The 13,429-nt window shown below is 40.0% G+C and overlaps 3 protein-coding genes across 5 annotated transcripts in view; all 3 read left to right on the top strand.

Moving 5' to 3' along the window:
* Nucleotides 1-1,231: 1,231 nt before the first annotated feature.
* Nucleotides 1,232-7,860, top strand: LOC137950452 (putative E3 ubiquitin-protein ligase LIN). Its single transcript, XM_068796922.1, has 15 exons — nt 1,232-1,541; nt 2,395-2,628; nt 2,729-2,805; nt 3,184-4,335; nt 4,430-4,574; nt 4,677-4,934; nt 5,124-5,430; nt 5,546-5,670; nt 5,795-5,911; nt 6,041-6,172; nt 6,258-6,380; nt 6,524-6,634; nt 6,782-6,928; nt 7,190-7,435; nt 7,664-7,860. Exons 1-15 carry the CDS (start codon nt 1,281-1,283, stop codon nt 7,679-7,681), a joined length of 3,453 nt encoding a protein of 1,150 aa, XP_068653023.1. The 5' UTR covers nt 1,232-1,280; the 3' UTR covers nt 7,682-7,860.
* A 982-nt stretch (nt 7,861-8,842) lies between these two features.
* Nucleotides 8,843-12,799, top strand: LOC137949711 (protein NRT1/ PTR FAMILY 1.2-like). Of its 3 annotated transcripts, XM_068795865.1 has the most exons (5): nt 8,843-9,242; nt 9,343-9,560; nt 9,923-10,461; nt 10,623-11,580; nt 12,760-12,799. In XM_068795865.1, exons 1-4 carry the CDS (start codon nt 9,143-9,145, stop codon nt 11,530-11,532), a joined length of 1,767 nt encoding a protein of 588 aa, XP_068651966.1. In that variant the 5' UTR covers nt 8,843-9,142; the 3' UTR covers nt 11,533-11,580; nt 12,760-12,799. The 3 variants fall into 3 exon arrangements, with proteins under 3 accessions (XP_068651966.1, XP_068651965.1, XP_068651967.1); XM_068795864.1 differs by lacking the exon at nt 12,760-12,799 and having other exon boundaries at nt 10,623-11,637; XM_068795866.1 differs by lacking the exon at nt 12,760-12,799 and having other exon boundaries at nt 9,193-9,255; nt 10,623-11,637.
* Nucleotides 12,800-12,874: 75 nt separating this feature from the next.
* Nucleotides 12,875-13,429, top strand: part of LOC137949713 (peroxiredoxin-2-like) — a 1,284-nt gene continuing 729 nt past the window's right edge. The window contains exon 1 of the mRNA XM_068795867.1: nt 12,875-13,123. Within this exon, the coding sequence (XP_068651968.1) occupies nt 12,969-13,123 (155 nt within the window). The 5' untranslated portion in view covers nt 12,875-12,968. The remainder of the gene's footprint in view (nt 13,124-13,429) is intronic.

The raw sequence follows: 13,429 nt of genomic DNA, 5'->3' as shown, positions 1-13,429 counted from the left end.
TCTGCCTCTTTCTCTGCTCTCTGCTGCTGCTTCTGGGTAAAGAAAGTAATTGAGGAGAGTGGTAATTTTGTAACTAGAGGTTAAGATGGTTGGATTTATTAACTTCTTCATCCTTTTCTCTTTCACTCTTCTATGATCCCTTCTTGTTTTATTGTTTTCTATTATTATTATTTTTAATATTTCTTAAAAGCAAGAGGATTCATGAGGAATCAACCGGAAATTTTTTTCCAAGAGTTTTAGAAAATTATAATGAACGAGAATTTTATTTTTTTTATTCTTTCCAGTTGGCAAGTGTAACTTGTAATGCTTAAAAATATGTACAACAAAGACATTTTTGTCCTACTGTGGACGAACGAGTCTGAGATTACAACGTGTCTTTCTTCCATTGGCCAAAAATAATGCCACCAAGGCAGTTGGATCTCTGGAAAAGCCGGTTTGGGCATCTGTGGGGCCGCGAAGCCGGCCCAGGCGGCAGTGGGACCCACTTTTTTTGTCTTCCGGCTTTCGTTCCTCTCTCTCTGAGACACAGCGCGCACCCGAGAAATTCGAAATTAGTAGAATGACGATAATACCCTGCCTCTTTCACGCGCTTTCTGTTGCCGGCTTTTACTTATTTTATACACAAAACTCCCCCAATTGTTTTTGCACCTGTGCGGTGCTTAATGGTATTTTCGTTATTACGTTACAAACCAAGTCTGTTTACTAAAATCAATCTTCCCTCTTTTAAACTAAAACGAGGCCAATCTTTCCTCCCCACTCCGGCCCGCCAGCGGGAGAGACGAATCACGAATGCCACCATGATCACCGCCGGCGAGGTCCTCCGCCCCACCGCCGCCTTTCTCCATGCCCTCCTCTCGCAGGCTGACCGCCGCCGTCACATCATCTCCTCTGCCATTGGCAAATTTTCCATGAACGACGAAACTACCCACAAGACCCTCATCCTCGCTGCTCGAGCCATCGACTCCGTCACGCCTTCTTCTTCCTCTTCCCTCCGTCTCACCGAGAAAACTCTCATCTCTTTACCCATTCAATCCCACCTAGCCTCCCTTCTTTTGTCCATCATTTACACCTTCTGCCACCGCCCAGTCAATGCCGCTCTCAGCCTCCTCGACGTCTTCGTCCTCGACCCTTTCTCCGCTCGAACCGAAATCGCTCCCACCCTTTTCGAAGATTTGTTTCTCTTTCATCTCGCTCCTGTTTTACGGTGGTTTAAGGAGCGGAGGGATGGGATTCTGTCGACGAAACCGCCGGATCTTCGGCGGTCGCGGTCGAGCGTGGGGATGGAGTTGTTGTCGAGGATGAGCAGGAACCAGACGGCGGAGCTGAAGGAGCTGGAAAGGGATTATGAGGCGATCGTGGATGAGAACACGAGGACCTATGCTTGTTTTCTTAAGGAGGTTTTGGATGGGAATGAAACGCTCCGGCCGCCGGCGTTGTTGCTAACGCTAAATGAAAGAGAAGAAGAAGCAGAACAGGTAGACCTGGTGGAGGCGAACTTGATGAGAATTGAAAGCGGTGGGTTGGGAAACGGACGGCATAATGTAATTCCGCGGTTTGCTCTTAATTCTTCTCCCTCCATTTTTGTTTTGCTTCTACGATTTCCTAGTCTTCTTCGTTTTCATGGCTGACAAACAAGGAAGCATATCTGATCATAATCGTAAAATAGGGCTTTTGGTTCAATAGTCATAAAATTGCTTTTACCGTCAGGTCTTGCGTTCGAGTTTTATCTGGAATAAAATTATATTTAAACTTTTAATTTTAATATAAATAATTAAAAAAAATGATAATTATATAGAATTGGATAATTTAATAGTTAAATATTAATAATCTAGGAAGCTTAACATTTTTATAAAATTACACTAATTTTTTTCCAAAAAATATAGTAAATAATAAAAATACAAATTTACGGGAAAAACAAATAATTTTCGAAATGAAAAGATAATTACAAAATTAAGCACGTGTTAACTATCAACTTGGGGGGCACGTGGGAGTTGCCAATTGTCAAATTGTCCTTTCTTGTGGATAAGCCGGCTGACTGGTTGGCTTTTTCTTTTTAATTATTATTTGGCTGCTGTATGCATTGTCAACGTCTTCGGTTGACCGTCTCCTTCTTCATCCTCGAGAATAAGAATTCCTGGATATTGGATCTTACGCTGTTTCGACTCGTTTCTGATCTCTTTGTAGCATCTGGGGACAAAAAACAGATAGAAATTGAATACCCGTTACAAAAACACGAGTACTGCGCTTGTCGTGACTAAATTCAACGCCAGGCTCGATCCATCAAAAAAATCTCCGTGATTGTTCTCCGTAGTTTTTTAGTCTTCGACCGATTTGCTGACGCGGTCCTGGTGTTTATTTTTCTGAGTTCAATAATCTTTCTTCAAATTCTCGCAGCCCATATGGATTGATGGATCGCCATCAGCTGAATTCGATCGCAGCGCCAGCAGCGGTAACAGCAGTATTACGAGGTCTCCGCTTTCGTATCCTCAGAGAGCGTCTCCCACTCTCATCTCCGGTCAAGGATCTCACAGAAGGAACTCCAGCTTAAGTTCGGGTTTTGAGTTTGACGCAGCGTCTAGTACTTCTGATGACGGGTTAGCTGATTCTTCGTCCGATTCTGAGGCTGAGGTGGAGAAGCAAGAGATGTCCTCTTTTACCTTCGACTGATCTACCTATGCAGTAGCCGTTTGTTTTAACTGGTGGAATATTTTTGTCTTCTGTCGTGTAGGAAAGGAACGAGGAAAGGACTTTGAATCGCTCGAGTGTCCGGAAGCAGAAACAACCCATCTCAGAGGAAGCCAGTTGGTAGGGATAAGCTGCTTCATTCTATAATCTGCATCTTAACTGGCTTTTCGTTTGTAAGAGTTGTCTTGTAATGGCTTTGGGAATCAGTATCGTTCCTTTGGACTTCACCAAGAACTTGTTCCCTGGCAAAAAAGAAACCATTTGGCAGCTTCTTCGTGTTATTATGCGTTGGTAGTCTTATCCCATGAGCAAGGAAAACCGGCACTTGTCGTCTGTTTCTTTGAATAATCGTATTCATCTGTTTTAGTGTTTTTGTTAGTCTCTCTTTCACTGGTATGGGTCTCATTGGTTCACTTCACAAGCGGCGGCTTAAGCGTTGTCAACAGTATAGGATTGGCATTATAGGGATCGGTTTCTGAATCTTGATTTTGATTTCAGTGCTCCAGAGCCTGTCATGGAGGTTTCTGATAATGTAATCGGAGCCGGAAAACGAACTCCTCCGAAGGACTTCGTTTGCCCCATTACCAGCCACGTATTCGTCGATCCGGTGACTCTTGAAACAGGGCAGACGTACGAGCGCAAAGCCATTCAAGAATGGCTCGACAGAGGTAATTCGACTTGCCCGATTACAAGGCAACAACTACAAAACACCCAGTTACCCAAGACAAATTACGTGCTCAAGCGGCTCATCGCAAGCTGGTTGGAGCAAAATCCTGGCTCAAAATGGGCACAAGCGGAAATCCCAGCTCCCAAATCGCCTCCAGTGGCTGCAACCAAGCCTTCTTCATCTCCCACAAGCGTTATCAGAAAAGCCAACGTCGACGGCACAATTGGTGAGCTCCGCATCGCGATCTCTAACCTCTGCATGTCAGAAATACTGAATGCGTCCGAAATGGCTGTTTTAAGAATCGAAAGGTTCTGGCAAGATGCCAACACGGTTCCAGAAATCCAAACGTCCCTCTTAAAACCGCCTGTGATTAATGGGTTTGTCGAGGTTTTATTCAATTCAGTTGATCCTCGTGTTTTGAGAACGACGGTTTTTCTTCTCACCGAACTGGCATCAAGAGACAAAGATGTGATTCAGACACTCACGGCAGTAGAGTCCGATGTCGATTGCATAGTAGCTCTTTTCAAAAAGGGTCTTGTGGAAGCAGTCGTGTTGATATATCTACTGAGACCGACTTTAACGAATCTTGTGGAGATGACCGTGATAGAATCCCTTCTAATGGTCATCAAGAAGAAAGAAGAATACATGTACGAGATGTGTTTTAGGCCAAAGACAGCTTCGATTCTTTTGTTGGGCCAGATTCTGAGAAGTACCGATGAGAATATGTCGGGCAAGGTCGCTCGGACCGTAGTTTCAGAACGAGCACTTGAGAGTGTTGTTGGGTCCTTGGAATCCGAATTGATGGAAGAAAGAATTTCAGCAATTGGAATCTTGGTAAAATGCATTGAGGAAGATGGACATTGCAGAAACCTTATTGCAGATAAGGCTCAACTTGCAACTGTTCTGGAATGCTTCGTAAGTGCAAATGATGGACAACGGTTTGAGGTCGTTCATTTTCTTTCCGAGTTGGTAAAATTAAACAGGTATCTCTCTCTCTCTCTCTCTCTCTCTCTCTCTCTCTCTCTCTCTCTCTCTCCCCTTAGAAAAATAACACTGTAAGACTGGCTTGTTTTATAGGAGGACATTCAATAAGCAGCTTCTTCACATCATAAAGGACGAAGGAGCTTTCAGTACAATGCATACACTTCTAATTTATCTACAAACTGCCCTCCAGGATCAACGCCCTGTTATAGCTGGCCTCCTGCTGCAACTTGATCTCCTGGTCTGAATCTGTCTTCATCTTTCACATTAGTAGGAAATTGCTTTTACGTTCAAAACTTTTACATTCTCATTGAAAACTAAATTGGAAAGATGTTTTCTACAGGTGGAGCCAAGAAAGATGAGCATCTATAGAGAAGAGGCTATAGATGCATTAATCTCATGCCTCAGGGATTCTGAGTTCCCTGACAACCAATTAGTTGCTGCTGAAATGATTATGACACTGCAAGGAAGATTCTCTTCCTCAGGAAAACCCCTCCTCCGAGCTCTTCTTCTGAAACGTGCGGGATTTGAAAAGGCCTACAAAGTCCTCATGCGAGGGGAGCAACAGAGCCATGTTGATACTGAATCTAAGGAAATCTTGGTTAGTTGTTCAAGAATTTCGTCTTTATAATTTGATTTAATGACATTCTAGTGATAAAAAATTCATCATTTTCTTTTGAAATGTTGTGTCTGAAAGTGTAAAATTTCTTTTTTGTTGGAGACTTGTGATTTGTGCTTGTGTTATACTTAAGAAATTATTTCTGAATTCAGATTTCACTTGCTGCTACAGGAAGAAGAAAAGGCTTCAGATGAATGGGAAAAGAAAATGGCATTTGTTCTAGTTAGCCATGAATTTGGCTTGCTGTTTGAGGCCTTGTCAGAAGGCCTAGACAGCAGTCACGCAGAGTTATCCCATGCATGCCTTGTATGTGCTACCTGGCTCATCCATATGCTTACCATTCTTCCTGATACAGGGATTAAAGGTGCTGCCAGGGTTTGCTTACTTAAAAAGTTCATACATATCTTGAAGTCTTCAAAGGATTCTGAAGAAAAAGCTCTTGCTATGCTTGCTCTAAGCGGCTTTATGGATGATCCAGGTGAGTGATTGGCACGTTTATGTGTCTAGAAATCTAGATATCCTTCTCTTTCTTAGTTAAATTTCAAATGACTGTGCTCTTTGATTCTGATGCATGCAATTCTGCCAAATTCCAGATGGACTGCAGGATCTAACAATCAATGTGAAAGGCGTATTGAAAATTCTAAGGAACCTAAAGAAATGCTCTAACCTAGCATCTGAGATGCTGAAGGTTTTATCAAAAGGGCAAGACTCTAGCGTGGTAAGTCCAGTGTAGATCAAAACACATTTTTAGACCATAAATCTTTTGAAGAAAACTCAAACGACTAAGCTCTTAAAAAAATGCAGATGCATTAAACTAAATTTCTGTCCATGTTTGGCTGCAGGAGCTTTGGAGTCATACAAAGTTGGTTCAAGTAGACTGCAGCGCAAATGGGGATGTGCTGGCAGTAACTAGCTTCAGGGATAAGATCTTTTCTGGGCACTCAGATGGAGTAATTAAGGTAGTTAAAAATTCAAGAACACTATTGCATCGTTCATTTTCAAGTTTGCTGATTTGGCAGTGCACCTTCAAACTTAATACAAGCAAATCTGTACATTCTCCTGATATTGTTCTTAATCGGTGGCCATAGGTCTGGACAGGTAGAGGGAGTCTTCTTCATCTTACTTCAGAAGTTCAAGAGCATTCAAAGGCTGTGACTAGCTTAGTAGTTTTGCAGTCTGGAGAAAAACTGTACAGTGGGTCTCTCGACAAAAGTATAAGGGTAAGATCATCTTCAACATTTCCAGGAGGATGTCTCTTGTGGCTCTCACATTGTTCTCATTCTTAATCATCTTCTGTATACGTAGGCGTGGTCTGTAGGGGAGGATGATATTCAGTGCATTCAGATTTATGATGTCAAAGATCAAGTTCATAACCTTGTTGTTGCAAATACAATTTCATGCTTTATTCCACAAGGAGCTGGAGTTAAGGTATTGATTTTCATTCTTTTCTTCTTGTAGATGAGATTTTTCTGTCAAGGAAAGAAATTCATAATACAGGCCCTGAAATTTGACCTCTGTACTTCCTTCCACAGAGTAATTGATGAGTTGAAATGTTTTCTTTTGCTAACTAGGTCCAATCATGGAGTGGAAGCTCAAAGATGCTCAACCCTCACAAACATGTAAGGTGTTTGGCTCTTGTACAAGGAAAGCTCTACTGTGGATGCAATGATAATAGCGTTCAGGTAAGAATGATGTTATACAATTAGATTTTCATAGATATATGCATTCTCTGAATGAATAACTTCATATCTCTTCCTGTGCTGTCAAGAAGATATGTCTTTTTGAGTATAATTACCTATTTGCTCTTGTATTCTGTGTTGAACTTGCAGGAAATTGATTTAGTATCTGGAACTCTGAGCACCATTCAGCCTGGAGCTAGAAAATTACTAGGGAAGACACACCCAATCTATGCAATACAATGTCATAGTGGGTTGCTCTACTCAGCCAGTCCTCCAGTAGATGGAGCACCTGTGAAGGTAAGCACCGCAATTATGACAAGACTAAAAAGATATTCTACTTATGCAAAGTCACCATGCTTCTTTTGCTTGCTCTGTTAAGCAGAGCAATTGAGCTAGTTCTTTTCAGAATTCTTGCGTCTAGATCAACTTCTCTAAACTGATGGACTCATGAAAGACTTAAATTGAAGCAAACAAGTGCAACTTAGTATTTGTAAAGTGTTTCAGATTTTAACTAGGCAAGATTTCATTGCTGACAATATCGCTGTTACTGTGGTAAAGATATGGAGCACATCAAACTACAACATGGTTGGATCACTGCAGACTACCTTGGATGTCCGGGCCATGGCTGTTAGCTCAGAGCTGATTTATTTAGGATGTAAGGTTGGGACAATTGAAATTTGGTCGGCCGAAAAGCACAACAGAATAGGATCACTTCAAACAGGGAGCAATGGTAAAATCCACTGCATGGCTGTCAATGAGGATGGAGATATTCTTGTTGTTGGAACTTCTGATGGCCAAATTCAGGTGATTCCTTACATGTAACCTGAAATTTTTGTTGCATGAGCATGCACCAACATACATTATACAGTTTTTACTGCCTCAAAATCACTTCTTAGCTTGGTTTCACTGCCAAGTTTAACCATATCAAATAACAAAGGAGCTTTCCCATAAAGCAAACTTGTGTCATAGTTGTTCTTCAACATTAGAGTATGAAATCCCTCAATTAACAAAGGAATTTGTTGAATTTTGCAGGCATGGGGACTGAGCTGAATGGACATGAAAACTGTATATTTTTAGATATTATTTTGAGATGGAAGAGAAGAGAAAAGAAAATAAGAACAGCATGTAGTTTCCTTCAATTTTGAATTCTTTTGCAAAACAATGAAGATGCAGTCTTCTGCATCTTAGTTCGGGAAATGTACAGATCAAATTAAATTTTAACGTTGTTATCTTTGATCATGACAAGATTTGTTTGTAATCTCAAATTTGTAAATGAAAGAAACTCAAATGTGTTAATATGTCATCATCATATAATTGAAGGTAAGATTGGATAGAAGAGTTCGCAGGTTGGCAAATGCCTGCCAATTAAAAGAAGCTTTCCATATATGTTGCAAGATCAGGTTTGGTGAATGTTTCCAAAGTGGGAATATCAATTTGTAAATGAAGGAAACTCAAAGTGTCATCGTCACTATAATGTCATTCAAAATTGGAAGAAAGAGTTGGCGAGTAGGTAAGTGTCTGCCAATGAAAGGAAGGTTTCTGTATATGTTGCAAATATAAGCCTTGTAGTGTTTTCAAAGGGACAGTCTAATCCTAGTTACTGGTTGTATCTGCACTCACACTGTAATCGTATATGCTGTCTGATGTCGCCAGTTGAAAATTTAGCCAAATCGGACCCCAACTCGATTAAAGCCACTTCAGTGACCCACTGTCTCTTCCAAGCACAACCACTAATTGAATTATAAGGTCTCCACTCAGGCAAAGTGAGGTGCCTTTTCAAATCCATTTACCACATCACTGGTAAAGATTTTTTTTTTTTTTTTTGCATGAACGGAAGGATCTAGTGATCCGTCTTTTTTTATTCCTCTAACTCTTCTCTGATGGCCAATGTCGGAAGAAATATTCAGTCGGTCAATGAAGTTCTCTCTGCTATTCTCAGAAATCTTCACGTCGAACGCTTTTCCATACTCATCATCGACATCCGTCTGTATGTCTGCTACTCAAAGCCTTTGGTCCCCTTTGTCCTCTTCAGTAATAAGCAAAACGAGAAAAAAAGCTTCTACTTGTTGGACTTCAGTTTCTCTGCTTTAAGAGTTACGATCTTCTAGCACATGGAAAGTCCCTTTGTGTCCCTTTTCCACTCATGTAAGTTTTTTTAACAGTAAGCAGACTTTCAGACTTTCAATTAATGATGAGGATATTCAGTTGGTGTGATGTGGGGAGAAGACTCTAAGTCTCAAGCTTAGACGCCCGAAAGCAGACAAATCTAGAAAATAACGGAGAAGAAGGTTCTTTGTTGTAATCTCTGTAAAAATACCCACGAAAGACGCCGACGTCAGGCAATTCATGCCACCATATGATATAACTGAAGACAGATGCCAGAGCAGGCCAATATAACTGAAAAAAGATGCCTGCCTGCGTAAGAGTCACTTGCCTTGTCTTTAACGCGCTTCTTCTTCCTTCTCTCGCTTTCCAAGAGGAGTCTGAGAGTTTAGTTAGTAGCAGGGAAAGATGGTGAGGGAAAAGATGGAGATCTCTTCGCGCCAAGATGAGAAAAGCCAAGAGTCTGCGGGAAAAAAGGGTGGCTTGAGAACCATGCCTTTCATCATAGGTGTGGACGTGTGGTGATCACACTCTCTCTTGCGTTCACCTTCATGGTTCTTCTTCATTTTTATCAAATAATTTGAGTTGTGTTTTGCTCTTGTTTTCAGTGAATGAGACGTTCGAAAGAGTTGCGAATTCTGGGATCCTGGCAAATATGATTCTGTACCTGAAATTTCATTATAACATGACGAACGCTGAGGGAGCCCGTGTTCTATTCGTCTGGTCAGCAACGTCAAATTTCCTTCCAATTCTGGGGTCTTTCCTGTCTGATTCTTACATGGGTAGATATCGTGTGATTGCTTTCGGGTCGATCATAAGTCTTCTGGTAAGTAGCTAGACTCATGATCCTCTGTATAGTTCCGTTTCTTCTCATGTTTTCTTGTCCATCAAAATGATTTGATGGATTTCCCGCCGACTAATCTGCACCGTGTCTTCCTTCACAAAATCTTTCTGAACCTTCCGCAGCTAATGCTTCTGTATTATTATCTTTCCCATCGCAACTGGTGATTGAAAGTACTGTTCAACTACTACGGTCTCTCTCTCTCTCAATCATCTTCCTTCTTTTGGGTGTTTTACCTGTTGATCTAAATAAAATAGTCTTTGGGATCGAGAGCTCCATTTATCATAGAAGGGCAGCCATCAGTACAGCAATTGATACAAGTCCTAACACTTCTGTCCATGTCTCAGGGGATGATTTCCCTGTGGTCGACGACCGTTATACCACGAGCAAGGCCCCGGGATTGCCACTCCCTCGTCAACTGCGAGTCCCCGACTTCCTCTCAGCTTGCCCTCCTCTACGCCTCTTTAGCTCTCATGTCTATAGGTGCTGGAGGCATCAGAGCGTGCTCCTTAGCTTTTGGTGCAGATCAGTTGCATTACCCGGACAAGCAAAAGAAGACGATGTTGCAGAGCTTCTTCAACTGGTACTACGCTTCTGTTGGACTTTCACTCATGATTGCTGCCACAGTTATTGTCTATGTTCAAGACACAGCAGGGTGGAAATTGGGATTTGGGATTCCTGCGATTCTCATGACAATAGCAGCCGTTTTATACTTCCTAGGTTCTCCTTTATTCGTCAAGATGAAGCCCGATAAGAGCTTGTTCTCTGGTTTTGCTCAAGTAGTTGCGGCTGCCATAAAGAATAGACATCTTCCTCCCCCTCCAAGCGGAGAGTGGTATCACTATAACAAGGGCCCCAAACTCATGGTTCCGTCAAGCACATTGAGGTATCACTGCTGTCATCGACAATTTTTAATATCTGCAACTACAGATGATTCATGGTTTTCCTTCAAAAGAAGAACCTTTTAATTGGAACTTTCATCGAAGTGTTTGGTTTATTTTGATAGATAGTTGACTAGCAGTAATTGAGTTATTCCGATCTTTGCAGTTTTCTCAACAAAGCCTGCATTATGAAGAGCCCAGGGAGAGGTGTAAACCCAGACGGCTCAGCCACTGATCCTTGGTCACTGTGCTCAGTCCAGCAAGTGGAAGACTTAAAGTCACTCATCAAGGTGATACCCATCTGGTCTACCGGAATCATGTTCGCCGTCCTACTCAATCAGCACAGCTTCCAGATCCTCCAAGCCAAAAGCATGGATCGTCACCTTTGCCCATCTTTCCAAATCCCCGCAGGATCCTTTACTGTCTTCGGCCTTTTAACATTAACCATATGGGTGGCCATATACGACAGACTGCTGGTACCCAAGCTGGCCAAGTTGACTGGGAACCCTCGAGGACTCGGCCTCAAACATCGCATGGGAATTGGTCTAGTCCTTAGCTGCTTGGCAACGGCGGTGTCGGCCATCGTCGAGGGTCAACGGCGGAAAAGAGCGATGGAGCAAGGATTTTTGAACAATGGGTATGCTGTAGTGGACATGTCGGCCCTGTGGCTGGTGCCGCAGCATTGTATTCTAGGACTGGCTGAAGCTTTCAATATTATAGGGCAAATAGAGTTCTACTACTCCGAGCTCCCCAAGAGAATGGCCAGCGTCGGAATGGCTCTTTTTGCGCTGGGGATGGGAGTTGGGAACTTGGTGGCCACTGTCATACTTGGAGCCGTAGATGAGACGAGCAAAAAGGGGGGAAAGGAGAGCTGGATAGCCAACAATATCAACAAGGGGCACTACAACTACTACTACTGGGCTCTGACGATCTTAGGAGGCGTTAATGTTTTGTACTTCTGCATCTGCAGCTGGGCATACGGTCCCAGCAAAGAAGAGGAGTTTGGGGTTATGGGGAAGGAAGAAGAAATGGATGACGAGATGAAAAACTCAGAGAATGCGTCCATTTTGTTGTAGAAAAGAGGAGGGGGGAGCGAAAGGACGAGAACGACAGTGAAAGTGAAAGTGAATATTTTTTTTTTATTAGTGTGCGTAATATAGTGGAAAATAATTTTTTTATTAGTATATAGTGAAAAATATAAAGAAAAGTATATAAGAAATTTATTAATAAAATAGTCTAATAGATATAACTTTTATAAGATAGTTTTTATTTAACTTTTTTATCGATAAGTTAAAGATAAAATTTAACTAGTCAAAATTAATAAAAAAATTAACTTTATTATTTAATTAAATATATAAAATAAAACTACTTTAATAAAATTTACTTTTATAATATCCAAATATTTAATTAAATTGTTACTTTTTAATATCTAAATTCTCAATTTTAAATATTAATTAAATATAATAAATTATGTAAAATCATTTTTATAGATTTAATTTTATAATATTTTTTATTTAACTAAGCTAAAATATATTTTAATTTTTTAAAATAATAAATAAATAAAAATAAATTAAGATTATTTATTTATTTATTAAATATATATAATTAAAATAATTAAACAAAAACTTACTTTTATAATATCCAAATGTTAATCAAATTGTATATCTAAATTCTCACTCTTAAAATAGTCGTTAAATACAATATTAAAATTAGAAATTTATATAAAAGGGTATTTTATTATATAAATTAATTTAATAGATTAAATTTTTTATTTTAGATAGTTATATTTTACTAAAATAAAATATATTTTTATTTGTTTTAAATTAATAATAACTTTTAAAAATAAAAAGGTAATTAATTAAATATATATAAAAATAAAATGATTAAAAAATTAATTTTATAATATCCAAATACTTAATCAAATTGGAGTAATTTTTATTAAAATTATTTCTTTTGATTGATTATTTGCTTTTGTGTTGTTACAAAAAAAAAATATAGTTACAATGTTTGTGTTAAATTAAAAATTTGTAAATAATAAAAAAATAAGTGATCTAAAATCACTTTAAGTCCATCTGGTTAGAAATTTATATCCCAAGAAAATCTAGAAATATTTTTCCTAGGATTCTCATTTTCAAGAAACCTTTAGATAAAATCTTATTAGTGCTTTACTAGGAAATTACATAGAAATTTTAAAATTTTCCAAGGGAAATTAAATGGACCTGTCTTTTTCCGGGGCAAATAAATAAAAATTAATAATCCGGAGAAAAAAAAATAGAATTTAAGGGTTATTGATTTCATTGCAGGAGACGAGATAACTCGGACTCCAAGTGCCTTCATAATACTCAGTTAAGAAATTCTTTCACATCCGTCTCTACCGTTCGATCGCAGATGCTTCTTTCATTTTCTGCCGATCACCCTCACTCTTATAAAACCCTCCGACGACACTGCCTTCTGCCTAGTCTCGTTGCTTCCCCTCTTTGATCCCTCTTACCGACGACTTCCCGCATATCCGATGGCTCCCATAGCAGTTGGTGATTCCCTCCCCGATGGTACCCTCTCCTACTTCGATGCGGAAGGCAACCTCCAGCAGATTTCCGTACATTCACTCGCTTCTGGCAAGAAGGTCATCCTCTTCGGAGTGCCCGGTGCCTTCACCCCTACTTGCAGGTATCTCTGCCGCCGGACTCCCGATTTTCGTGCTCTGTTTGTATGACGATTTTTTGGGTTTTGTGGGGAAATGGGATCTCCAATCTCTAGTAGTTCTCCTTTTGAGCACTTCAATTTTATTTTCTTTCTTTTATCTGTGCTATTTTCTGTTTCTATGGTTTAATATCTGGCGATGATTGTTAGTGTTTGATCATGTAATTTTGTGGGTTCTTCACTTGTTGCAACTGTAAGAACAAATGCATGATTAGGTTTAGATTTTTGTTATTACTGTGCGGATGATTGGATTATTAGGTTGTCAAACAGCAA

This window comes from Aristolochia californica, unplaced genomic scaffold, assembly GCF_029961685.1.
Source record: "Aristolochia californica isolate CCGP_79_NKW_82.1479 unplaced genomic scaffold, dmAriCali1.0.hap1 SCAF_14, whole genome shotgun sequence".
Lineage (NCBI taxonomy): Eukaryota > Viridiplantae > Streptophyta > Magnoliopsida > Piperales > Aristolochiaceae > Aristolochia > Aristolochia californica.
Note: the sequence above shows the minus strand (reverse complement) of the source record. Positions and strands in the feature narration are given on the sequence as shown.

Excerpts from the sequence above, each read along its gene's own strand:
- LOC137950452 (XM_068796922.1), top strand. The coding sequence starts at position 1,281 with ATGGAGTTGTTGTCGAGGATGAGCAGGAACCAGACGGCGGAGCTGAAG. Across the intron at positions 4,336-4,429 it reads GAGTTGGTAAAATTAAACAG|GAGGACATTCAATAAGCAGC; the intron begins GTATCTCTCTCT and ends CTTGTTTTATAG. Across the intron at positions 5,912-6,040 it reads ACTCAGATGGAGTAATTAAG|GTCTGGACAGGTAGAGGGAG; the intron begins GTAGTTAAAAAT and ends CGGTGGCCATAG.
- LOC137949711 (XM_068795865.1), top strand. The coding sequence starts at position 9,143 with ATGGTGAGGGAAAAGATGGAGATCTCTTCGCGCCAAGATGAGAAAAGC. Across the intron at positions 9,243-9,342 it reads AACCATGCCTTTCATCATAG|TGAATGAGACGTTCGAAAGA; the intron begins GTGTGGACGTGT and ends TCTTGTTTTCAG. Across the intron at positions 9,561-9,922 it reads GGTCGATCATAAGTCTTCTG|GGGATGATTTCCCTGTGGTC; the intron begins GTAAGTAGCTAG and ends TCCATGTCTCAG.